Raw genomic sequence first — 26,631 nt, 5'->3', positions numbered from 1 at the left:
CCTCTTGCATGCGAGGCTGATTCTCTACCTCTACGCCACTGCTGCAGCCATGAGAGTTAATGGAGAATACCTTAGTAACTTGTGATTCGCTGATGATATTTATTTATTTATTTATTTAGTTATTTATTTAAAATACTTTCAGGGCCCAAAGGCAGTACAGAAAGGAGTGGGGAAAAAATGGCAAGGCGTGCAGCAAACAAAAAAAAAATATTACAAGGCATCTTGTAAGGCGATCTTGAACTTGTGGTCATGAGTTATGCTGGCGCTTGTGGAGGGAAGGTGGTTCCATGCGACACTTGTTCTAGGAACAAAATAGTCATTATATAATTTTGTGCGACAAGAAGGTAGACCCACCTTGAAGCGATGATCGGCCCTTGAAGATATGTAATGAGGTGGATGAAACAGAACTGTTATATTCAGTTTCGTTATTCATTTCGGTTCTTTATTCCCCAGGGGGCGCTTCTGTTCTTCATTATATATATTGGTTGTATATGTTAAATAAACGGCTTTTTACTTCGGGACGGCTGGAGTCTGAGTCCACCTTCGGTCAACACCACATTGGCGACGAGGATGTCGTGAACGTACCCCCAGCCCCGCTGCGCCGTCCGTATCCGCCACCATGAGTTTCACCGGGCTTGCTCCGCCGCCGTTTTTCCTTCCGACGCCCGGCCGTCCCTCATTGCCATGGGAGCAGTGGGAGCAGATGTTCAACGTGTACTTGCTGGCATCCGGAGCCGCCGCATTCAAGCCGGAGCAACGCAAGGCTATTCTTTTGCATTGTTTGGGGGCGGAGGGCCAGCGTATTTATCAGACGCTACATGCAGGGACGAGCGCCGCAGCACCGGCCGCGCCAAGTGCCGCAGCACGCGCCGATGACAAGTCTGCCGTGGCCCCTCCTGACGAATACGACTCTGCACTCGCCGCATTACGGCTACAGTTTTCGACGTCGCGCAACGTTATCATCGAGCGTCATCGCTTTCACCGCCGCAGCCAACACACAGGCGAGTCCGTTCATGACTTTGTTGCCGCTCTACGGGAGCTAGCGTCACATTGCTCGTTTGCCTCGCATGATGATGCTTTGCGGGACCAATTCGTTGCCGGCGTAGCTTCCCCTCGCGTACGTGAGCGGTTACTGCTCGAGGGTTCCACACTTTCATTCGAGAATTCTGTTCGAATTGCACTTCAGTTTGAGCAGGCGGCTGAAGAGCTAAAGGAGCTTTCTGCTTCGGTCGAAGCAATTTCATTGCGGCAGCGTCGAAAACCATCGTCGCATTCTTCGAAAAAAAGGAATTCACGACCGGCAGCCACCGTAGAGCAGAATTTAACGAGGAGCGCGAGCGGCTCACGTGCGCCGCAGCGGAACCGCCCCCCTCAGCGGTACCGAGAACAGAGTAGCCGCTCCGGCTCGCCACATTGTTTCCGATGCGGTTCGCGGGACCACATCGCGTCAGCGCCACAGTGCCCAGCGCATGGCAAGACTTGTTCGTTTTGCGGTCACAAGGGCCACTTTCAAAGGGTATGCAACCGCAAGCTAACCCAAATGCAAGGCCGGGTCCGTGAAGTTGAATTTCATGAAGATGTTTCGTCATCCAGCAGTGCTGAGGATGTTTTGACTGTGCAACGTTCCGCGCGTAGCGGAATTCATATTCAATTGCAAGTCGCGAATGTCACTTTGACATTCCTTGTTGATTCAGGGTCGTCTGTTTCAATCCTGTCGAAACAAGAATTCAGTCGATATTTTCAGAGCGTTCCGCTCCTGCCTGCTCCGCATGTTAGTCTGTTTGACTACTCTCAACGGCTGATTCCAGTGCTAGGTTGTTTCCAGGCAGACGTTCGATTTAAAGGCCGCACAGCGTCGCTACGTTTTTATGTTGTTCACCGAGGCACTTCTCTGATCGGTCTAGACGGCATTAAAGCCTTGAATCTTCGCATTGAGGGTTCTGCTCTCAGGTGCTTATACACGTATATTGCTCCGCAGCAGACTGTTGTTGACCCGCTATCCTCGTCTATTTCCACACCGTCAAGCACGCAGCCCCATAACAAAGCTCTTCCGCCAGCCTTAGCACATGAGTTCAGTTCACTTTTCAGTCCCGAGTTGGGTCTCGCTAAGGGGTTCACGCATCGCATCAAGACACGGCAAGGCGTGCAGCCTGTAACTTCGAAGCTTCGCCGTCTGCCGTATTCTCTCCGTTCACCAGTATCAAATGAGCTTCATAGGTTGCTGAGCCTTGACATCATCGAGCGGATCGATGCTTCTGAATGGGTGTCCCCCATTGTTGTTGTTAACAAGAAAGATGGTAGCATCAGGATCTGTGTAGATCTTCGAGAGCCGAACAAAGCTATTGTTCCAGACAGTTTCCCATTGCCCCATACAGAGGAGCTGCTTCACGCTTTGGTAGGCGCTACACACTTCTCCAAACTTGACTTGGCTTCTGCTTACCATCAGGTTCTCTTGCACCCTGACAGCAGGGATCTGACAGCTTTCATCACCCATGATGGCCTTTTCCGTTTTAAAAGAGTTTGCTTTGGGTTGGTTTCTGCCCCAGCGGCATTTCAGAAGATGATGGCGAAAATCCTTGACCGCTGCCCTGGCGTGTTGTTCTACATTGATGATGTCATCATTTTTGGCAAGACCGCAGAACACCTTTCAAACTTGAAGACCGTGCTGCAAAAGATCAAGAACGCAGGTCTGAAACTGAACAACAAATGCCTTTTCGACGTTCCAGAACTTGCCTTTCTAGGGCACAAGGTCACTGCACGTGGTATCTCGCCACTTCCAGAGAAAGTAGACTCCATAGCTAACACACCAGTGCCAACTGATGTGGCCGCCCTTCGTTCGTTCCTGGGCCTCGTAGAATACTACTCCAAGTTTGTTCCACACTTGGCACAAGTGGTTGAGCCTATGAGAGTCTTACTTCGCAAACATGAGCCATTCATCTGGTCTGCCGAAGCAGACAGCAGTTTCCGGAGGGTCAAGGAAATGCTTTCGTCAAGTACAGTCCTCCAGATGTTCGATCCGTCATTGCCAGTAATTGTGTCGACCGACGCGTCCGACTGTGGGCTGGGAGCAGTCCTGCAGCAACAAAGTGGCCACGAGCTCCGTACAGTCGCTTTCGCATCTCGTACACTGTCGCCTGCAGAGAGAAAATATTCAGTCGGTGAACGAGAAGCACTTGCGTGCATTTGGGCGTGTGAGCGATGGCACACGTACCTGTGGGGTCGCCATTTCACAATTCGAACAGACCACCAGGCACTGGTGTCCTTGCTGTCGTCACAAGGACATGGAAGACGCCCACTTCGAATCGCACGCTGGAGTGCACGACTGCTTTGCTACAATTTCACTGTTGAATACCGCAAGGGGTCCACAAACACTGTAGCAGATGCACTTTCTCGGCTACCAGCACCTACCTCGGAGGCAGAGATTGCTAAGGAGGAAGAAATTGTCTCGTTCATTGAGCCAGCCTGTGTGACTAAGGAGAAGTTCAGGCAGGCCGCCCTCGACGACAGTTGCCTGGAAACCGTCAAGTCATTCGTGCTGAGTTCCTGGCCGCCAAAGAAGTTCATACCAGAAGAGGCGAAACCATTCTACGCCATTCGGGAAGAACTTTCTGTTGTCGATAACCTGCTTCTGCGTGGAGAGCGCCTCGTTGTTCCGTCCTCCCTCACTGCTCAGATCATCGGCATCGCGCACGAGACACATCCGGGTATCACGCGCACGAAGGCGCGACTGCGTGAGCGGTTCTGGTGGCCACGAATGGATAAGCAAGTGGAAACGGCAGTAAATAACTGTCATATCTGCCTGGAGGCAGATAAGTCCGCCAAAACATCACCAGCACCGTTGCAACCTGTTGCATGGCCTGAGCGACCGTGGCAAAAGCTTGGCCTAGACATTGTTGGTCCCTTGGAGCATGCAGCCTACAACAGCAGATTTGCTGTAACGCTTGTTGACTACCATTCGAAATGGCCAGAGGTGTATTTTTGCAGCGAAGTGTCCACGAGCACCGTGAAAGACTTTTTAAGAAGTGTTTTTGCCCGGGAAGGCTACCCGGAAGAGATCGTTTGTGACAATGGACCTCAGTTCACTTCGCGTGAGTTCATAACTTTCCTGCAGCACAGAGGCATCAGTCTTTCACATTCTTCAGTATACTACCCCCAAGCCAATGGGCAAATAGAACGTTTCAATCGTACATTGAAAAACTTCATTCAAGTCTCACTCCTCGAAAGACGACCACTCCGGCAAGCTGTCACAGAATACCTTGCCATTTACCGCTGTACTCCGCACGCCACCACCGGAGTCGCCCCAGCAGTTCTGCTGCATGGTAGAATGCCCCGAACCAGGCTGGATATCGTGGGTTTCTCGGCACCAGCATTTGCGGAAGATCCAGCCAAGGAGTTGGCGCGACTTCGTCAAAGGGTTCGGCGTCAGCAGCAAAGCAGTAAGCACTACACGGACAAAAGAAGAGCCGCCAAGAAGACGAAGATAGCCGTAGGAGATTTTGTCCGTGTCAAAAAACCGTCCGTTCGGTTCAAGGGAGACTGCGCCTTTTCTTCACCCACTGAGGTGATCAAGAGGAGGGGACCAGCCTCTTTCCGACTTGGAGACGGCCGTACGTGGAATGCCTCCAAGCTTTCCAGGGTTCCGGAGAGGGGCACCTGGGGACCAGGCCCACCTGCCACGCCGCAGCCGCGGTCTCCTGAGGCGCTGCAACCTGCCACGCCGCAGCCGCGGTCTCCTGAGGCGCTACAGCCTGCCACGCCGCAGCCGCTGTCTCCCGATGTGCTGCAGCCTGCCGTGCTACAGGCTCCTTCTCCCAGGACGCAGGAACTGTGTCCTGGCATACCGCAGCAGCAGTCAACGAGCCCGTCGCCAGTGCGACGTCCAACGCGGGCGACCCGAGAGCGCCGGCCACCGGCCTGGCTCAATGACTATCAGACCAATTAGTTCGTGGTCTGTCATTGTGTACATAGGTTGTAAATATGTGTAAATAAGTACAGTGTGCATGCTTTGGGGTTTTCGTTACTAATACTTACTAACAACTAACTACTAAAAGTAAGGGAGGGAGTATGTTATATTCAGTTTCGTTATTCATTTCGGTTCTTTATTCCCCAGGGGGCGCTTCTGTTCTTCATTATATATATTGGTTGTATATGTTAAATAAACGGCTTTTTACTTCGGGACGGCTGGAGTCTGAGTCCACCTTCGGTCAACACCACAAGAACGTCCTTCATCTCGTTGTTATAATAATAGATTTTATGAAAAAGGCTAAGGCAAGATGACTTTCGACGCAATGAAAGGTCAGGCAAGTGTAGGGTTTTCTTCATGGATGTGACACTGGAATGACGTGAATAATTCGATAAGATGAAACGTGCTCCACGATTCTGAATGGCTTCAAGAGTTTGAGTGAGTGTAGTATGAGTAAGATCCCATATGGCGCATGCGTACTCTAATTTAGAACGTACCAAGGTTTTGTAAAGTGTTAACTTCGGGGACAACGGGGCATCAAAAACGTTTCGACGCAGATAACCAAACATGCGATTCGCGTTGTTTATTACATATTCGACGTGCGTATTCCACGATAGATTACAAGAAATGTGAACACCAAGGTATTTATAGCTGTCAACAGATGGTAATGGAATATTATTGAGGCAGTAAGTGCGCGAACAATGATTAGTGCTGTGGCGAGAAACCTGCATACTTTTGCATTTAGTTGTATTAAGTGTCATGAGCCATTGACTACGCCATTCAAATACCCTATCTAGATCACGTTGCAGGTTGAGATAATTGGCATGGTTGGTAATTTTCTGGTAAACCACGCAGTCATCTGCAAACAGTCGGACAGTTGAGGAAGAAAGGCAAGTAGGAAGATCATTAATATAAGTCAAGAAGAGCAGAGGGTCCAACATGGACCCTTGCGGAACACCAGATGTTACGGTTAGAGAGAAATTCATTAATCCATGCAAGTACACTGGGGTCAATGTTAAGTTGATTAAGCTTGAAGATAAGTAGTTTGTGTGAGACGGAGTCAAATGCTTTGGCAAAATCTAAATATATGCAATCGGTATCAAAGTCATGATCCGCGATATTGCCTTGCTTAGTAACTCAGGGGACCAATTGCAATGCATGCTCACTGACCTGAAGAGGCAAAGCAGAAGGATGGGTCTAAAAATTAATCTGCAGAAAACTAAAGTAATTTTTAACAGTCTAGGAAGAGAACAGCAGTTTACGATAGGTAGAAGAATAAGAATAAGAATCAGAAGAATAAGAATGGGCTGGGGTTCGTTTGGCAGGCATTCTCAGATCATGAACAGCAGGTTGCCATTATCCCTCAAAAGAAAAGTGTATAACAGCTGTGTCTTACCAGTACTCACATACAGGGCAGAAACCTGGAGGCTTACGAAAAGGGTTCTACTTAAATTGAGGACGACGCAACACGCTATAGTAAGAAGAATGATGGGTGTAACGTTAAGGGATAAGAAAAGAGCAGATTGGGTGAGGGAACAAACGCGAGTTAATGACATCTTAGTTGAAATCAAGAAAAAGAAATGGGCATGGGCAGGACATGTAATGAGGAGGGAAGATAACCGATGGTCATTTAGGGTTACCGACTGGATTCCAAGGGAAGGGAAGCATAGCAGGGGGCGGCAGAAAGTTAGGTGGGCGGATGAGATTAAGAAGTTTGCAGGGGCAACATAGCCACAATTAGCACATGACCGGGGTAGTTGGAGAAGTATGGGAGAGGCCTTTGCCCTGCAGTGGGCGTAGCCAGACTGATGATAATATCTCTATTTGTTTAGGTGAAAAACCAAGTCCCGCATGTGAGAGCATAGGTAGGACCTTAAAATGTGAGTGACCTTAAACAGTGACCTTAAACCCTTCCATGTTTCGGCTTATAGTAACAAAGAGCTTGAGTATTATTGTTTAATGTATTTAGATGTATTTTTTGTCTTTATACCTTTTCTTTACTTTGAGTGTATTAGTAGTGTGACAAGCATGTGACGCCCCCTCGGGCATAATCTTCGTTGGCCTGCCAGGCTCGGTGGGCAGCATTGGTCACCACACCAAATAAACACCGACGAGCACAGCTGCTACGCGGTCAGTCATCATTCATCACCACCACGCTGCGGAGCATCTCTCTAACGGTGGGCGCCTCGAGCCCCCCTCGTTCACAAACCCGGCGAGTCGTGACAAGTTGTAACTGCGATTTCTTTATTAAAATGTCGCTGTATCCTACCTATCGTATCTAGCTGAATGTCTCTTTTATTTCGTGATTCGAAATTACTGTTTCTGCATTCCTTTTTCTTACATATGCCCCCACCCCCTTATGTAATACCCCAACAGGGGCCTTTAAGGGCCAATAAATGATGATGATGATGAGTTAGTCAAACCACAGAAGCAACATATTTAGTCTCACAATATGTAAAGCAGTTTTTATTTTCATTGCAAAAGCTGTGGTGCAGCAGCTCAGGAAAATGTCAGGTCTTCACAATAAATACATTTCTGAAGTTGCTTAACTTCTATGGAAGTCTGCACCTCTTGCAAACCATTCCATTGCCTCCATTGTAGGATTCAATGTAGCATTGCAACTGAAGAGCTTGAGCATTACATTTGTCAGAATTCTTCATTGTTGTCGGGTGGTTTTCAAGGGTAGTTTTAGTTTTATTTTATTTGTAGAACATTTGTGCGCATATCTCGATGCCCATGTCCCTTGAATTAGCGAAGTGGACCCATTTCCCACATCACATTCCGACAAATTCTGGCTGCCAAAATCCAATGTGGCAGTGCAAAGTGTGCAGTGTAAGAAGGAAAAGCGACGGTAGGTGGTAGTGCTGTTCTGTATGGGCCTGACTGTTTCTATCTTTTCCACAAAAAAAAAATAATTGACCACCAATTAGGGTTCTGAACTAAAAAGTGCTGCTTCATGTATTGTAAATAAAACTTATTTGTATTGGTTTGTGAATACTGAATAGTAGCTTTCAAATTGAATATTGACTTGGACATTGGAAAATTTTTCACAATATTTAATGTGTACCAATTTTGGACAAGAAAATACGGTGCTGCACATGCTCGGGAGTCTCCTAGCATTGCATAACAAGAATGTAGCAAGCTACCAGTAACTTGGGTGCGTAGAAATCAAGATATACAATGTGGTCTACTTTTATTAAAGGGAACACCCAGTTAGGATACCAGCACTGATTACAGCTTAGTTCTATTATATGAAAGTCCGGAAATTTTTTTTTTATTAATATAACTTGTGTTGAATTAGATCAAGTGCTTCTTTTCCCTCTGGAACTAATGAAATAGTGACGTTCTGTTGAACTGAATATCAATGGGGTTTTCAGTTTAATAAGGACCTGTGTTTTGGAGCATTCTTTTATTTGTTGCATAGAAAGTTTTGCTTTCCAACTTTTCTCTAAAATACAGAAGGGTGATTCCAAATTTATGGATGATGAATTTCAAATATATGGATGGGCCAATCTGTTCAACAGACAAAACGACTGCACATCAGTTCAGTTCAGTTTTATTACCTTAAAGGCCCCATTCTGTGGGGCTTAACATAAGGGGTGGGTGTTTTATTTATATAACAAACAAGCAAGGAAGATTAATTAACATTTAAAATGATCACTAACATAATCTTGAAAAGTAGATGTTGAAGCGATGATGGCGATGTCCCGGGGAAGGCCGTTGCAGTCTGTTGCTGCTCGATAAAATAATGAGGCACGAAAAGTAGTGGTACGTGATGATGGGCGGGCAACCTGAAATATTTGACTGATGCAGTGAGGTGTGCATGTTGCAGTTATATAAGGTGACTGATTTAGTGAAGAATGAAATATTTTATGATAAAGGACGAGACTGGCAATGCAGCGACGCAACGAAACGGGCTGTAATTCGGATTTAGCTTTCAAAGCTGAAATGCTGATGTCATACGAGTATGAAGAGTGAATGAATTTAGTGGCACGATATTGAACTGCTTCTAATGCATTTATTAACCCTTTGAGGGTCAATTTTTTTCGACATATGCGACCGCCCAGGGTCGATTTTTTTTATTGCACATTTCAGTTCTACCTAGAGATGTATTTCGAAAAAAATTCCCCACAATTTTTATAGGATGACTGTAAAGTGAGAAAAAAATATTTTGCGCTGGTATATATGTACTCTTCATTCAAGAATAACAACAATAAAAAAGGAAATAAACTTATAAGAATTAAAAATTTGATGCATTTTTATGCACACAGTTCAAGGCCTTGAAAATGCGCACACGAGAATATTTCGAAAGACTCAAATGTTCCTGCTCTTACACTAATATCTGAAATGTACATCCATAGCATAATCGAAATGCGTAGGTGCGCGCACTCAAGAAAACTGTGTGGATGTGTGCCTGTCAAAAAAGCAAAATGTGTGACAAACTTCCGCTAATCTTCATCTTATCGCCAACCAAAGGCAGTTAGTTTTCGCGAGTGTCAAAAAAAAAAAAAAAGCAGCGGAAACGCATGCACGGTGGCATCGCCCTATACGCACCCCTGTGAGCCCTGAACGAGTGAGAAAGAGGCGGTCGCCCTTTGAGCGATTAGTAACGAGATAGCCATCAGTTTTGCAAGCGCAAGAAGCCGAAACCGCCTGCGATAACCCGAACCGCCACCCGCCTGCGCGCGCAATAATGCGCAGGCGATACTATATAGACGCGCAGGAGCGAACTAGCGCTAAAACAAACCATGCAACGAAAACCGAGAGAGGGAGGCATGCAAAAAAAATTCCCTGTATTCCCACATAGTGGCAGCACCTGACAGAAAAGAAAAAGTTAGGAATTAGGCGTGTTTTTTAAACGTACAGACGGCCCCGTAAATATACGGCATCGACCATTTTCGGACTTGTTCGCGGCGCCGTATATTTACGTCATTGACCCTCAAACGGTTAAATACACTTGATGGCCGCTTCAGATGGCGGATAAATATTCTAATTTTGGTCTGATGAGTGACTTATAAGCGAGCAGTTTTACATTTGGGGCCACTAGGCGGAGATGGCGCTTTAGAAAACCGAGCATTTTATTTGCTGAAATGTGGGTACGCCATGATAAATCATGAAATGTGGGTACGCCATGATGAATCATAAGACAAGGTTACTCATACATATTTATAGCATGGTACTAATTCGATTGGGGTGTTAGCAATGGAATACTGGAAGCAATGCGGACTATGGCAACGAGAAAAGGACACAAGTTTGCATCTACAGTGAAACCTCGTTAAACCGTAGTCGGCCGGAGCTCGGAAAAAGTACGTACTAAACGGTACTACTGTTTAACCGAAATAGCATGAGATCGCCCACTTACCTGTCGAAAACGGAACTCAGAGAGAGTGCGATGAAAGGGGAAAAAACATGCAGTATTTATTCACTTCGCGCGACATAAGTGTTATGTTCGTTTGATGCCGCGGCGGCCTAGCACGACGATAGCGGCCTCAAACTTACTGAAGCTGCGTGCCAGCTTCTCAGCCAGCCCCCTCCTCTCGGCAAACACTCGCACGGCAGATTCCTCGTTGGCGTTACGTATTCTCCGTGCATGCGCGTAGTAGTGCTGCATAAGTCCCGGGGCGCCTTTTTCATTGTCGGGTGCCGGAGTTCGGAAAACTTTTGGTTTGGAATAGTTACGTTATCCCTGTTCTCGTTGCGACGATTGCATTCATGAGGCTGGCGTAGCGCGCAGCTTATGCCACTGTCGGGCCTGAATAGCCTGTGCTATCGCTTTCCGTGTTGTCCTCATCACTGTCACTAGTCGAGACTTCGGCAACAACAGAGGCAACGATGGCGAAAAGTCGAACCTCGTAGCCGACATCTCTTCGCGGTCGTAGCAGCGCTGCCGAGCAACTTCGCATTCCAAATGCCACACACTGTAGTCAACAGCAGATCCATGTCGCGGGCCAGCGCCGACTTCTTCGTGTCACGTTCGATAGCACGGACGATGTCTAATTTTTCTATTATGCTGAGCACCCGGCGTCTTTTTTATCCGAGCTTCGTCATGACGCAAGTCCTCGCTTGCACGACGCCGTAACGCTCTCTGGCACGGCGTCGAAATGATGTTGATGTTGATGTGGCTTCATGCACAAACGCACAGGGCGCTTGGAGGCCGTTGTGCCGATCTCTGAGGCTCGTTCTGCTGGGCCGCCTGATGGAGACGACGCACCGCCGTTTGCGCGACGAAAAGTGGAAACGCTACGTTTTAACCGATGTTTATGCAATAAGCTGGTACGGTTTATGCGGATACAAAATACATAATGTTCAATGGCCGCTGAGTCGGGGAATTGACTTTACTACTTTTAAACCGAAACTACTGTTTAAGTGGGTACGGTTTAACGAGGTTTTACTGTAGTAAGATGAGGGACATTAGCCAGTTGTCGCACCAATTAAGTATGCGGTTAATATTTTCCTGAAGAGTAAGTTGATCATGAACGTTACTAATAGTGTCGTAAATGACACAGTCGTCGGTGAACATTCGAATACTGCAGGAAACATGCTCAAGTAAATCGTTAATATATATTAGGAAAGAAGAGGACCGAGGACAGTTCCTTGCGGCACGCTTGATGTGACTGGAAGGGTGTTAGACAGGTGGCTATTAATAAAGACTGATTGTGAACGATTCGTTAGAAATTGTTCAGTCCATTGAAGAATGTTAGGGTGTAGGTTGAGCTGTGAAAGTGTTAGTAAAAGACGGCAGTGGGATACTTTATCGAAAGCTTTCGCGTAATCTTGAAAGATGGCATCAGTCTGCATGTTATGGTCAAGGTTAGTGTGCACATTGTGAAAGAAAAGCGCTAATTGCGTTTTGCAGGAGAGGCCCTTACGAAAGCTGTGTTAAGGGTGGAAAAAATTGCACAAGTCCAAAAGGTTCATAATTTGTGAATATATGACGTGTTCCATAATTTTACAGGGCACACTAGTTAATGAAATGGGGCGATAATTTAAGGGTGAGTTTGTTACCTGTTTTTACCCTGAAATGACCTTTCCAGTCATCTGGAATGATTCCTGAGAAAAGTGACTGTAAAAAAATCGGATAAATATGCGGCATAAATTGATTTTACATTTCGCAGAAGTTTTGAATTAATCAGGTCCAAACCAACTGACGCTGGCAGTTTCATATTATCAATAATGGATGCAATGCCTTCTTTGAAAAATGTGATAGATGGCATGGATGCTTCTGTGTTAAAAGATAACTGTGATGGCACGTCAAGTTCTCTAGTAAAGACAGATGCGAATGTGTTGGCAAATATTTCCCCGCACTCATTGTCAGTGACAGGTTCATGAGAGTTGTTAATTAGTGTAATATCATGAGTGTACTTAGGATTTAATACTTGCCAAAATTGCCTGGGATTTCTGATTAGTAGTTTTGGTAAGTCATTGTTATAGAATGAGTGCTTGGCGTTCCGAACTGCAAATATGATTTTTCACCATCGAGGTATTTTTCCCAAGCGGTCTGAGCGTCACTGTATTTGGCTGAAAGGAACAACTGTTTCTTTTTGTGTTCTAGTCGTTTTAGATGTGTAGTAAACCATGGCTTATTGCGATTCCTACGAAAGGGGACTTTCGGAATAAACATGCTACTGAGCATATTTAATCTGTTTTTGGACCGGTTTTCATGTATAGTGAGAGTGTGAACTGTCGATTTGTAATCGGAAAAAGTGTGAACCATTATTGCATCGTAGTTTCCCTTATTTAAAGACATTGTTTTCGCTAATGTTTGCTTTGAAGTGGAATTAAATGAGAACAGAGCATGTATGATTTTATAGTCGCTGATTTCTGGGAGGTAATTAATGAGTAATAGGTTCTCAGGGCTATTAGTCCTTATCATATCTAGGGTTTTTGCGGTTTCCTGCATAACGCGAGTTGGTTCTGAGGCTAACTGACTGAGGTTAAAATTTAAACATACATCAATAAAATTCTTGGCCTCCGCGTGACGTATTATTGAAGAAGTACCTAGGTTCTGCCATTCAATGTCTGGATAGTTAAGGTCACCGAAGAGGAGAATGCGCACATTTGGGTAAGTGGCAACAAGTTGGGTTAGGCTATTGTTCAGATGTCGACAAAAATCAGGATCAGTCTGGGGTGGCCTGTAACAAACGCCAAGAAGCACTGTTACGGGGGCAGCATGGCAAATAAGCCATAATGATTCGATTTCTGATGTGACGTGTACAACAGAGCATGATATACCTCGGTTAACTGCGATAAAAACACCACCCCCCCACGAGCCCTTTCGATCATTACGGTACACATGGAATTCAGATAAGTAGGTTAAGATTTCTGCGTCTGAAATGTTAGTGTTCAACCAAGTTTCAGTTAGTATCAATATGTTGCTCTCGGATGATGAAACTACGTTCGATATGAGTTCACACTTTGAAAGAAAACTGACGATGTTGGTGCACAACGTGGCTAATGACAATAAATCCTTCAAAAACTAAGTTGATGTCTTCCACTAAAAAAGCTTCTCACTTTCCAACGTCTTACTTGCTAAATAATACTCGGTGGAACTAACGACCACGTACAAATATCTTGGAGCTAACTTTCAGTCTGACCTGTCCTGGCATTACCACATTAACGCCACCCTTGCTTCAGCAAATCACTCACTTGGGTTTCTTAAACGTAACTTGAAACACACTCCATCGCACTTACGTAAACTGGCTTATATCACTTTAATCCATCCTAAAATAGAATATGCCTCAGCCATTTAGGATCCTGATCAAGACTACATTATTAAAAACATCAAAGCCCTGCAGAACCATACTGTGCGTTTTGTTTTCTCGGATTACTCGCGTCACACCAGCATCACTTCATTGAAGAATCGTGCTGAATTGCATGTGTTATCATGTCGCCGTAAAATCGCCTGCTTATCACTTCTTCATAAGCTCTAGCATCACGCATCACTTTGCAAGAACTTCTTTAGGCCACGCCCTGCCATCTTTCCCTGCTGTGATCATCCTTTTAAAATCGGAACGCCTCATGTGTTGCACACTAACTTATGCCAGATCGTTCATTCCGTGCACAATAACTGAGTGGAATAACTTGCCATCAGACATCGAAACCGTCACCGACATAAATGAGCTTCAGAAACTTCTAATCATAAATGAAGTTGCGTAAACCTTTCTTGTGTCATGTCCCCCCCCCCCTTTTTTTACACTACAACGGTGTTAAAAAATGATCCTGGCTTCAGTGTAAGATGCATATTTTTATGGTTATTGTTCCTATTTTTATTGCGGTGATTTGCCTTTTCCTTTTAAGTTCATGTGTTGTGTTGTTTTCTGATTTGTTATACATTAATGGCGTGTGTGCTTTCTATCAACCAGATTACCCTCCATTTTTGTGTGCTTGTGATCGTATTCTCTTTTTGTACACTTCTCAGTATTCTCTTTTGTACACAACTCGGTTGAACGCGCGCATCGTATCGGAGCCTTTTCAGATGGGAAGTGCTGCCCCGTCATAATGAAATTAACCAACTTTAAGGTCAAGGAAACCATATTTTCCTCGCGAAGCAAGCTGAAAGCTAACAACGTTTTTGTTTCTGAGGATTTCTCGCCCGCTACAAGGCACGCAAGGAAAAAGCTTATCGAATTTGGTAAACACCAGCCCAATTCTCCCCCGTTTCAGATAAGATTTAATAAGCTTTTATTGGTAGGCAATCCTTCTTGTACGACCTAACGAGTGACTGCGTCAAGCAAATCAAGCATGCACTCCCTGATGGCGCGGCCACAGCTGTCAGTTCAGGCAGTCCCTTTGCTACGTAGGAACACGCGAGGGGTAGTGGCGTTGTTTCATCAGCACATGTCCGAGTGCTTCTTGCTAATGTAAGAAGTGTGATAAACAAGCGCGAAGCAATTAACTCTCTCTTTGACAACTGCAGTGCCAGTATAATCACTCTTAACTGAAACGTGGTTGCATCCTCAGGTGTACGACTGTGAAATTTTTGACGTATCCCGCTTTCATATCTTCCGTTGTGATCGCATGGCTGGCCACGGTGGAGGTGCACTGCTTGCCATTTCGAAATCTTTGCCTTGTCATCACGTTACCTTTCACAGCAACCTAGAAATAGTGTGCACCTGCGTTGACCTAGGCCATCGAAAACTTATTTTCGCTGTTTGTTACCGCCCTCCCTCTTACCCGTCTTCTTTCAATGCCGAACTTCATGACGCACTACACACACTTTTTGTGCTGCATCCAAAAGCACCTGTTATATTAATCGGGGACTTTAACTTCCCGAATATAAATTGGAATGCTGATCCACCTGCTTGTTATCCATATTCTTCAAAGTGTAATGAATTTCTTGATCTTTGTTCTTTATTTTCTTTAACTCAACTAGTATCTGAACCAACAAGAATTTCAAAGGGTACCGCCAATATCTTAGACATGATATTATGCTCTCATCCTGACCTTATTACGAATGTTTCATGTATACTTGGTGTAACCGACCATCTAGTTCTTTCATTTAACGTTACGTCTCCTCTGTCAAAGCCGGCTGTTAAAAAAAAGTTAATATATGACTACGACAAGGCAAACTTTAACGATATAAACTTGAAATTATCTAACTTCCTTGACCTCTTTTTAAGTAACTTTGATGATCGCACGGTAGACAATAACTGGATCATATTCTGAAACAAAGTACAGGAACTAACTGCTAAGTTTATTCCGTCGTGTATTATATCGTCGAATTCTAAGGCGCCTTGGTTTAATTCCCACCTAAAGAGGCTTTGCAATCGTAAAAAGCGCCTGTACCGCATTGCAAAAAAAAGTTGCTTGGCATCTAAGTGGGACGCGCACAAGAACACCAACGAAGCTTACATAGCAGCTAAAAAACTCGCTAAAAGTATGTTTCAAGAACACACTTTGCCTACAATACTTACAGAAGACCCGAAAAAGTTTTGGCGCATCATAAACCCTTCCAAAGATAATACAATAATCTTAGCTGATTCTAGTGGATCAAAAATACCCGACGCTGAATGTCCCCGAACCCTAAACTCCGTATTCTGCAGTAATTTCATTCTATGTCCTGATCCTGTGTTTCCCACCCTAAATAGCTGCAATTACCCGGCCATGGATTTTATTAGGATCAAGCCACTTGGTTTAGAAACTGCAATTAAAAATCTAAAGATGTCGTCAAGCCCTGGCCGAGACCTGGTTACCGCAAAGTTTTTGAAAAACACTTCTGTTTACTCATCTTTATTACTTTCAAAAATATTCCAGCAATTTTTGGACACCCACCAGCTCCCTGCAGACTGGAAAATTGGGAAGGTGGTTCCACTTCACAAGTCCGGCAACAAATGCTCACCTCATAACTACCGCCCCATTTCTCCCTCACTAGCATTCCTTGTAAAGTACTCGAACATATCTTGTTTTCTCATTTAGTTAAGCACTTAGATGATAACTCATTCCTCACATGCACACAGCATGGTTTCTGCAAACATTTGTCCTGTGAAACACAACTGCTTTCATTCACTCACGATCTTCATCTTATTCTTGATAAATGTTCATGCGCAGACTGTGTTTTCTTCGACTTTGAAAACAAGGTATGCCACAAACTACTCATTTTTAAGCTTAGTAAGCTAAATCTTGACCCTAATCTGTTTGCATGGCTAGAGCACGTTCTTCTTAATCGATCCCAGTTTGTGGCATGTAATAACCACTTCTTTACATTTAGCCCTGTTGAATCTGGCGTTCCTCAAGGATCAGTGTTAGGCCCTCTCCCTTTTTTAATTTATATTAACGACTTACCCAATGAAATTTCTTCGAATATTTATCTCTTTGCCGACGATTGCGTTATTCTTCGTGAAACTTCTGACGCCGATGATGCTAACATTCTGCAAAACGACATTAACGCTGTCTGTAACTGGTGCGACTTGTGGTTAATGAAACTAAACCCATTTAAGTGCAAAACCATGCGTGTAACCCGCCGTGAACTTCCTCTTCCGATCTATTACCTTAGTAATACTGCTATGGAAGCAGTTACATCCTACAAATACCTAGGTGTCCATTTAACCTCTACTCTTTCCTGGTCTTTACACATCGACAGCGTAATCAACAAAAAGTAATCACATGTTAGGCTATATCCGCCGAAACTTCTCTTCCGCTCCGTCATCATTAAAGTTAATTTTGTACAAGACGCTAATTAGGAGTAAAATGGAATACGCTTCGTCAATTTGGGACCCATATGCTGAGACACTAACCCAGTCTCTCGAACGTGTTCAAAATAATGCCTCGCGTTTCATCCTAAATAATTATAATTGCACGGCTAGTGTAACTTCTATGAAAAACATCCTCCAACTTCCACCACTGTCTGCTCGTCGCAAATGCTCTCGCCTGGCTCTGTTTCATAAAATATGCTTCCATAATTCATATCTGCGTGATAATCTTATTTCATCCCCAACCTACATTTTTGCTCGCATTGATCATCATCACAAAGTTGGAGTTTTTCAGTGTCGCACTAGAGCTTGTCATGAGTCTTTTCTTCCTAGGACGTGTCAAGAATGGAACCACTTTCCCGCTGCGTTGATTGCTATTGAAGACCAGGCACAATTCCGTACGGCCATAATCGACACCATCGCTTCAGGCTTCACATGTCTATAACTACATCACTTGCTGCCTTCATTGTTTTCTTTGTTATGTAACCTTTTTTTTTTTTTTTACCCCACTCCCCTCTGTAATACCTTGTGGTCTTGAGGGTATAATAAATGAAATGGAATGAAATTATTAGTACTATGGCAATCTTATTGGCCTTGTATTATTATTTTTTTTTTGTGATTATAGTTTATTCGTTCCCATTGTATTTTTTCTCGACTTATTACTCATTTGTTACATATGTATGCGTTACTGCCGCCCCCCCCCCCCCCCCTCCCATGTAATACCCTCCTGCGAGAGGGCCTTTAGGGGTGTCCTGAATAAAAAAATAAATAAAAATAATAATAAAAATATCATGGAAAACAAGAGAAGATTGTTTAGTGCCATGCGCTGCCGTTTTGCTGGTGCATGGTGATAGAACAATTGCTATGCGATTTCTTTAACGGTGTTGGATGAAATATCGAAGATGTAACGTTTCGAGCCAATGTGAAGGGTTTTAAATCAAAGAAAACTTGGCAGTTCTAACTTTTGCAAATGCAATTACTTGTTTCCGCGCATGTCGAACACAATGCGAGAAGTCCTTGTCAATGCCAAAGTTAGTATTTTTTAGTTTATGGCCATTTGATAAGATTGCTTCTTTAGTTTTGTAACACGTGCAATTCACGATTATGGGACGATTCTTAACAACAGAATGATGACCGAGGCGATGAGCTCTTTCTATGTCGCGAGGTTCCACGGTTCCACGGCGGTTCCACAGTTCCACGGTTCCGCGAGGTTCCACGGCAAAAGTTAATGATTGCTTCTTCAGATTCGGCCCATGTTTCGCTGTCATTAGGGTCAGATATACCATAGAAAATCATGTTATTTTGACGTAATCTGTTTTTGGCATCATCTAGGCAGGGTTCTGATTCTTCAATTCGAGTCATGCTGCTGGTGTCTGTTCGAATCTTTTCAATGTCATTTTGGAGGGGAAGGAGAGCTTGGTAGTGTGTTTCTAGATCAGACATTCATTTGCATAAGTCTGTTATTGTTTTATCAGTGGTACTTACCTGGGCCTTGAGGCTCTGCACTTCAGTGATTAGCTGGGTTTGCCTGTGGTTATTTTTTGAAGTTCTGCCAGTACAGCATCATTTCCGTCAGGACCAGGGTTAGCTTCAATGACTCCCGACAACCTGAGCAAAGAATGAATTAAACAAGCACGCTCAGTGGCAATGGCAAAACAACACTGCGGGCTCGGGAACTACACCAGAAGATAGTTACTTGATTTTTTAGCAAACAGGGTAAATGATTGACTAACCTGCATCGCAAAGATTAGCGGACTAGAGGGCTGCGTTGAGGTGCAGTCACCGAGCCCACGGAGCAGTGTCAGTGGCAGGTGCACTTTTATATTGGACAAGGTGGTTGATGTCGATGATGAAGCGGCCGTCCTTGAAACTGTTGTCAGCGGCAGCCACTGTTCCCCTTGCAGCATGGTGACCCCGGGCGTATTGCTGACGAGCGGCAGGTAGACGCATCCTGACGCTGCTTCGGAGCACGGCAGTGTGCACTTCGGTGATGCACCGACAGAAATGCCGGCCAAGGTCGGCAGCAGCAGGCTGGCGAACAAACGGAGCATCGCCTGCATTGCAAAGATTTGCGGATTAGATGGCTGTGTTGAGGTGCAGTCACTGAGCCACATCACGTGACTCGATGACTGTTCGGTGCATAACCAACTCTTATGGTAAAAAGCATGTGCTGTTCGCACTGTTCCATTGTCAGGTTCAGCGTGATTAGCCACTGGTCAAAGATTCTGAAATCTGGAGAGCCGCGCTGAGTTCGCGCAATGCTCACTCCCCCCGCCCTTCCTCTACCCTCGTTCATCCGCTGTCCATGCAAATCCATGCGACTGGCCATGACACTGTCATGCCCTCTCTGTAAATCCAAAGCTATTCCTGTGATGGGTAGCTCGAGTTACAAAAAGAGACAGATGTGTGCCTATAAACAGTGTCAGAAATGAGAGGCTGCTGTATGGTGTGTCGCTGGCGTGATGGCTGGCGTGAGCCACTTTGTTGCCATCCCGTACATTCGCTTTCATTTGTGAGGCGGTTTGTCAGCTTTCTGAATGCCATGCGGCTGCTGTGAATAGATCTTCATCGATTTGGCACTAACTGGTAACTTTATTCACTGACGCCCAACGAAGCAGCACCGATTAGGCCTAGGCAGTGGGGCCATGACTAAAATTCGCCATTGGCTGATGAGGTAATGGGTCGCAGACCATCATGGAATGCTTGCTGCTAATATGTTCATGTGGGTGGCTTATCAGTGATTAGTCTTGAGATCAGATATGTGGTTTAGATTGACTGCTATTGAAGCGGCGTAGAGTTCGTTTCTGCATATACCACACAATATGCAGCCTGTTGGCACCTAATTGGCTCGATCTGAGCGCATGCTTTTTCACTTTACATGTACGCTGCCTTCGGTGCCGTTCTCGTGTCGCGTTATCATTTCAATCGATCCTGTCTACCCGGTCGAACCTTGCACCAACAGAGGCTGACCCAGTCGACGCAGCACTGTTGTGTGAATTGCAGTGTTTGGGCAAGGTGTGTGCGATCCCTGCATCGCAGCGATGTCATGGAGCGCTCGAAATAACAGTTCGCGACCGCGTCAGCTGGGGTGGTTTGTCTGTGGTGCGCTCGATGCTCCTTTTGTGTAGAAAACGAAGGGAAATGCTCGCTTGGGCGGCATCAAGCATGAGGGGCTCCATTGCACACGCAACATGTGGCATTGCGCGGGTCTGTACACCGAATTTATCATATATTCGAAAAATAAAATAGTAGATACTGGATTTGCAAATCAAATTATTCGAACATTCAGTATTCGATTTAACTTGGTGATATTCTAGTATTCACACACTTTTACTTATTTGTTCACATTTCTTTTAGCGTTTATTTCTGTGGAGCATTATCTAACGAATGTGACAGCAGCGAAACTTTGCATAGCGCGCATATGGAGCCAAATAATTGTTAAGGGGGTGCCGTGTCGCGTGTATGTTACTTGGTAGCCAATGGGTTAAAAGCAGCTCCTTTTCTTTCACTTTCGTTTGTCTTTTAGAAAGTCTAAAAAGGGAAATTTGTACTAGCAGCTTTCATGGTGGAAACTATCTTCCGCAGTTTATTGATGTTCAGGGAAGAAACGGTATTAATTTTTTACCTCACTTGTGAGGACACTGCACAATTACTGGGGGCCTCAAACCGGTCCAAAAGAATTTGGAGCACAAAAGAAAAAAGAAACTGAATTCTTTTGCAGTTCACCACTCAATTTGGCACTCTGGTGTAGTAGTTTCACCATGCTCATGTTTCAGCTTTCAATTTTAATGTGTATGTGTAAGCTGTGGTGAAGTTCCATTTCCTTTTTCTATTTCTTTTTCTTCACGCTTCTCCTGGCATTGGGGCCCCAAAAGCTTTTGCAGTCAGGTGTGTGCATGCTGATAGCTTGCATTCGAGTGGCAAAAACTAGATTCCGTGGACGCTTTTGTTATTTCCAACTTGGGAAATAGACACCATAAGGTCAAGAGTTTGCCTCAGGATGTAGCATGCATACTGGCAACAAGTATTGTAGCTGGCAAATGTGTAGCTGGCAGACGACTAAATAGGGTGTACACATTGGATGAAGATTACATTATTTGCTGCGGGGGTCAAGTGCTAAAGTGTGTGGTGTCTGCTATCTAGGACCTATAAAGTGAGAGCTGGTCCCCACTTTGCTGCACATAAAAGGGGCACTGCAGTGGGTTCGTGAACTTGCTGGCAAGGCATAGGCAGGGCTACATCACTTCAGTCAACGAATGCATTTATACTGTGATATGTACAAAAGCTGCTACTACTAAGGACTGCAGCACTGGGTTAATAGTTGCAGTTCATGGGTGTGAGCTTGCAAAGACTATGCTCATTGATGCAGTGTTATAGCAAGCTGGGTTCTCTACAAAGGGCCCTGCCCACTGGGGCTTGGGACCAGCTGCGTGTCAATCGCCAGAAGTGCTGTGGTAAATCTGCTGGTTGAAGGAGCGTCTGCACATCTTGGACAGTGCTGGAGAAAGATGCTATAAGAAGAGCTCTTTTGCTCTCCTTGCATTGTGTATATGTGTGGCGCACTGCGTAAAGTGAGCTGCGCGTATAGGCAGCAGGTGCTGCATTTGACCTGTGTTGGTGGCCACAGGGTGGGTTTGCTTGATGACAGTGCTTATCCTCAGTCAGCCTTAATTGCGACACAGTTCTTGGCAAAGCGTAAGGGCTTGCCCATCCACCTTATTCCTCAGGTTTGGGCCTTGCTGACTTTTTCCTATTTCCCAAACCTATACTGGCACTTGAAGGAATAGCATTTCGGGACTATTCAGGACATCCAGAAATCCATTATGACACAGCTCAAGGGCATTCCAAAGAATCAGTTCAAAACCAGTTTTGGAGGCCTCTTAAAGCTGGAAAAGCTGTGCATGAAAATATAAGAGAAACTGCTTTGAATAATCCTCAACACAGTTTGCTGCAGTGATTTCAATTTTAAGGCAGAACTTTCTTGTCAAACCTTGTAGTTTAGGCAATTTATATGCATGGTTTACTGTGAAAGATTTAATACAAACCATACCATTTTGCCAGACGTTAAGGTTCAAAGCTAATGTATGTACAGGCTGTTTCACACTTAGGGGGAAACTCGGAGTGCATTGCAACGCAATGCGGCGAGCGCTGGAATCGGGCAGCAGCGGCAGCTCGCGCAGATGCAGACGCTCGAGGGGCGGAGTCTTGAACCGCGTCTTCTGCTACAGCAGTGCGTGCAGGCCGCATTCTCTGGAAGCATGCTACTGTCAGGGGCAGTGCGCGGATTTCATTGTTACTGCGGGAACTGAGCCGGTAATAAGCGCTGTGCAATGCCAACCTCTGAGCCTTCATTGGCGATAATGGGGTTCTACAAACTTCTTTTGACAGCATGCTTCGTTTGTTCTTTCGAAAGGCCAGGATACTGAGTGCGTGCACGTATATTTCTTTACTGTGCATGCTACCGCAATACGCAGCAACTAGAAAGAGACATCAAAATGTGCGCGCAATGTGCTAGGTCTTTATTTGATGTGAAAGGAAAACAAAGCACTCAATAATAACTATGCGAGTCAAACACAATGAAACAAATGGATACAAATAAAGGAATGCTTTAGTTTAAGACAATCAGGTGGAAGTGATTCTTCTCGACAACGGTTCATTACACCAGGCAGGCCCTGCCTGCCGGCGGGGAAATGCATGCGTTACGCTCTGAACTTCACTTAGTATCTTGTCAGGTCCCCAGTGGCAGCGATGACAGCGCTCATTCTGGAGGGCAGTGAGGTGTAAAGTGATTTGGTCAGTGATATGTTCATTCACAGCGCATCCCGCTCGCTGACGATGGTGGACCAGAGTCTATCCTGGTACAACCCATGCAGAGGATAGCGCACCAGTGATACTTTCAATGAGCCCCAGACATTTTTGATGATGTTGAGGTCCAGGAATTGGGGTGGCCACTCCAGGGCAGTGATGCCACTCTTCGAGCAGTTCTATCATAACACAAGCAGTGTGGCTCGGCGACTGATCGTGTTGGAATATATAGTCGCCTTCCGGGAACGGGCCATCAAGAACATACGGAATCAGTACATTGTCTATGATTGCCTCGTCCCTTTCAGCAGTGAGCTTGCCTTCGAGCCGTATCAGTGGGCCAAGACCATCTTTGGTAATGCAAGCCCACACCCTGACACTAGATTTGAAGATTATAACAGCGCTAACACATGCAACCACAAAGGAACAAGGACGAGGCACAAGCGCTGTGTCTCGTCCTTGTTCCTTTGTGGCTGCATGTGTTAGTGCTGTTATAATTTTCAAATCAAGTATGCACCAACTCGCCTAGATAGAAGTTTTAATGAAATACCCTGACATTAGTGCGCCTGCTCGCTGATACCCATTGCAGGTATTGCGGCATGTAGTTGGGACAAAGAAAAAAGCATATTTTGAGTACTGATATTTTACATTAGGTAATTAACTTGTCTAAGAATCTGGGCCAACCTCGCTTAAGTTCATGTTCACAGCATGGATTGCGAGCACTGGCTTGAATCGCAAGCGCATGTACTGCCTCAGGCTCGATGGTGACCCTGCAATACTGAATGGAATAAGTTTTCTTATCTCGGTGCACTGGCCCACTTTATTAAGCAAATATGTTAACATGGTACAGTTGCACTGTTTTTTTTTCTTTAGTGGAGAAATATTTCAACACTGAATTATTAGTCTCCCCGAAGCCAAGAAAATTAGGCTGAACCCACATGTGAGGTAAACCAACCGAAATATTAAGAACTGGTATCTTAATTGTACGAATTAATAACAATTGGTTTTAGAATATAACTTGCCATATCTTGGCAGGGTGCCACATTCATTCTCACTGGTCGCCATTAGTTGTAAACGTGGATTCATCACTGAATATGTTTTTCCATTGTTCCACAGTCCACCCTTTGTGTTCTTGTGCAAAATCGAGCCGCTTTACTCTATTTGTGGCCCTAAGTAAACACTTTTGTGTAGCTGATCTGCTCCTTAGGCCAGCTTCATTGAGCTGCTGCCTAATGGTAGACCTCGAAGCCCTCAGCGTCGAGCTTTATCGTAACTCTTAAAGCGAGGCACGGGGGGCTTCACACCAGCTGAAGCAATGAACAAGTCCTCCTCATCCATTGTGGCCCTTTGTGGACGTTCGTAAGGAGCATCCTTGATGCACCCTTCTTTCTTGTAGGATTGCAGTATCCTGTTCACAGCTTTAGGTGACCGTCTTGTCATCTCTGCCATGTTTTTTTGAGTATAGTTCCTAAAACGCAGTTCAATAATCTCCACTCGTTCTTTCTCTGGTACACTGGCCATGTGAACAAGGCAAATGATTTAGCACTGTTCTGGTCAGATGGAAAAGATGGAATGAGATAAGACAAACGAGCACCACCTATATTCAAATCAATTTTGAATCCTGTAAAGCTGCTTGTATCTGCAGAGAGTCACATAGTTATTATTGTTGAATGCGTAGTTACTACTGTGGAGTGTTGTTATTGTTAAATGCTTCGGTCATTCGTGTCACCAATGACCGAAGGAAGGAGGTGACATTGCATGTTGGCTTTTCAAAATCATTTCCTTTTTCTCTTAAGCAGTTTAAAGATGCAGCGCCCACCTTTCAATTCTCACCGCATCGCGATGCAATGTGCTCCGAGTTTTCCCTTAACTGTGAAACAGCCTGTACATTTTACAGCACTTGAGCCACAATGAAATTGTATGTTTACCTCAACGAAGCATTTGTGTAGGGATAACTCACGACTCTGAGCAGCTTTCTGTAGTTTAGTGTGTGGAATATTGATCTTTTGTCTCTCCTAATTACTAAAGCAGGCTGCACCTAGTGAAGATTTTTATGCTATGATTTCATAGTTCCTGCATGATGATGATGATGGTCATTATAATGCAGGAGGCGAGTACATCTACGAGCAGGTGAATGAAGTGCACCACACGTCATCAATTCAGACATACTTCCAGTGTGGGCCCCAGGAGACACGAGCTAACATGCTAGTGGAACTACTATGCCAACTCATCACTGAACCTTGCTACAACATCCTGCGCACTCAAGAACAGCTAGGTGGGGCTTTTGATGTTGTTTGTTTCCAAATTAGATGGTGTGTACTTTTGAATCCAGAAGGCAGCTAGTAGCGATATGTATTTATAAAGTGACTATTAAATAATCATATTCTGCAGAACTAAGTGGCTGCAATTACCTTAAATGATCTGCTGTTCCCAAAATGGCATGTTCAAGACATCAGGCCATGATTGAAATGCATGCTGGTCTTATGAAATTTCCTTGTAAAGTTTCATTTTGCTGGATTTGGTTGCAAATGTCAAAATGCCAGAGAATCGCTATTGTATATTGTGATGATGCACCATTTCACCTCATAACTTGAGAGCTCCAAATTGTATAAGCTATTTTCTGGGCATACAAACATTTGGCTTGTTTAGACAAGCATTGGTTATAGTGTTGCATGTGTATATTGTCACGTGGTAGTGACGGTGAAGAAGGCAGCAAAACTGTGATTAACGAAACTAGCGTTTTATTGGGTGAACTTGTGTCCTCAAAAGCAGGCTACACTTAAAGAACAACGATAGTGGCAAACACACTTGGCGATCGTCGAAAATCCAATCAGTGGGTCAAGCGCGTCTGCTTTTATACATCAGTCATCGAAGGTTACAGAGTAATCGCTGGGACCCGCGTGTCTTCCAGAAAGTTCTACATCATTCGCGTCACACGGTGAAATCAGATTACACAAGGTTCAGTGACAACAGACAGCAGATAGGACCATCGATAACTTTCGAGAAACTTCCGATACATGCAAGTGCGTCATGCGCTATGCAATAAGCTTTGTTAGGCGGTGAAATGCGGTCACCCAATAAAGATAAACAAGTGCACGTGTCAATACCCCCCCTTTAGAAAGCATCGTCCCGAGGCTACAAACATTAGAGAGCGAAACACAAAAGTACACTTAATAAAAGTAACAAAACAACGAAAAGAAACAAATTCCAAAGTAACACAGTCCGAAAAAAAGAAAGTCCAAAGGTCAGCTACACAAAGTGCCAAAGTTCATTAGTGCTGGTAAAACGGGCTTAAGTCACACAACGTGGACTATTTCAGGCCGTGAGCAGCGCCGCTATGATAGCGAAGTGCCATCTGGTACGACCTCATAGTCGAGTGCGCCAATGCGTCCGATGATCTTGTAGGGTCCGAAATAACGGCATAATAGCTCCTAAACTAAGTTCTCGTTGGCATATTGGGGTCCAAACTCAAACGCGGTCGCCGAGCTGGTACTCGACATAGCGTCGTCGAAGGTTGAGTGTCTGCTGTCGCTTCTCTGCTGGTTCTTGATCCGCAGGCGCGTGAGCTGTTGGGCATCTTTGGCGCACTGGAGATAGGTGGTGACATCAAGATTCTCTTCGTCGGTGACGTGCGGCAGCATGGCGTTGAGAGTCGTCCTCAGGTTCCTGCCGTAAACC

The 26,631-nt window shown here is 44.9% G+C and overlaps 2 protein-coding genes across 3 annotated transcripts in view; both read left to right on the top strand.

Moving 5' to 3' along the window:
* Ide (Insulin degrading metalloproteinase) overlaps window positions 1-26,631 on the top strand; it is a 267,382-nt gene that overhangs the window by 199,653 nt on the left and 41,098 nt on the right. For both annotated transcript variants that reach the window (XM_050192991.3, XM_055061253.2), the window contains exon 22: window positions 25,061-25,228. In XM_050192991.3, the coding sequence (XP_050048948.1) occupies window positions 25,061-25,228 (168 nt within the window). The remainder of the gene's footprint in view (window positions 1-25,060; window positions 25,229-26,631) is intronic.
* Window positions 416-18,669, top strand: LOC140215335 (uncharacterized). Its single transcript, XM_072285935.1, has 2 exons — window positions 416-2,112; window positions 18,627-18,669. Exons 1-2 carry the CDS (start codon window positions 620-622, stop codon window positions 18,667-18,669), a joined length of 1,536 nt encoding a protein of 511 aa, XP_072142036.1. The 5' UTR covers window positions 416-619.

The sequence above is a fragment of the Dermacentor andersoni genome, chromosome 1 (genome assembly GCF_023375885.2).
Source record: "Dermacentor andersoni chromosome 1, qqDerAnde1_hic_scaffold, whole genome shotgun sequence".
Lineage (NCBI taxonomy): Eukaryota > Metazoa > Arthropoda > Arachnida > Ixodida > Ixodidae > Dermacentor > Dermacentor andersoni.
Note: the sequence above shows the minus strand (reverse complement) of the source record. Positions and strands in the feature narration are given on the sequence as shown.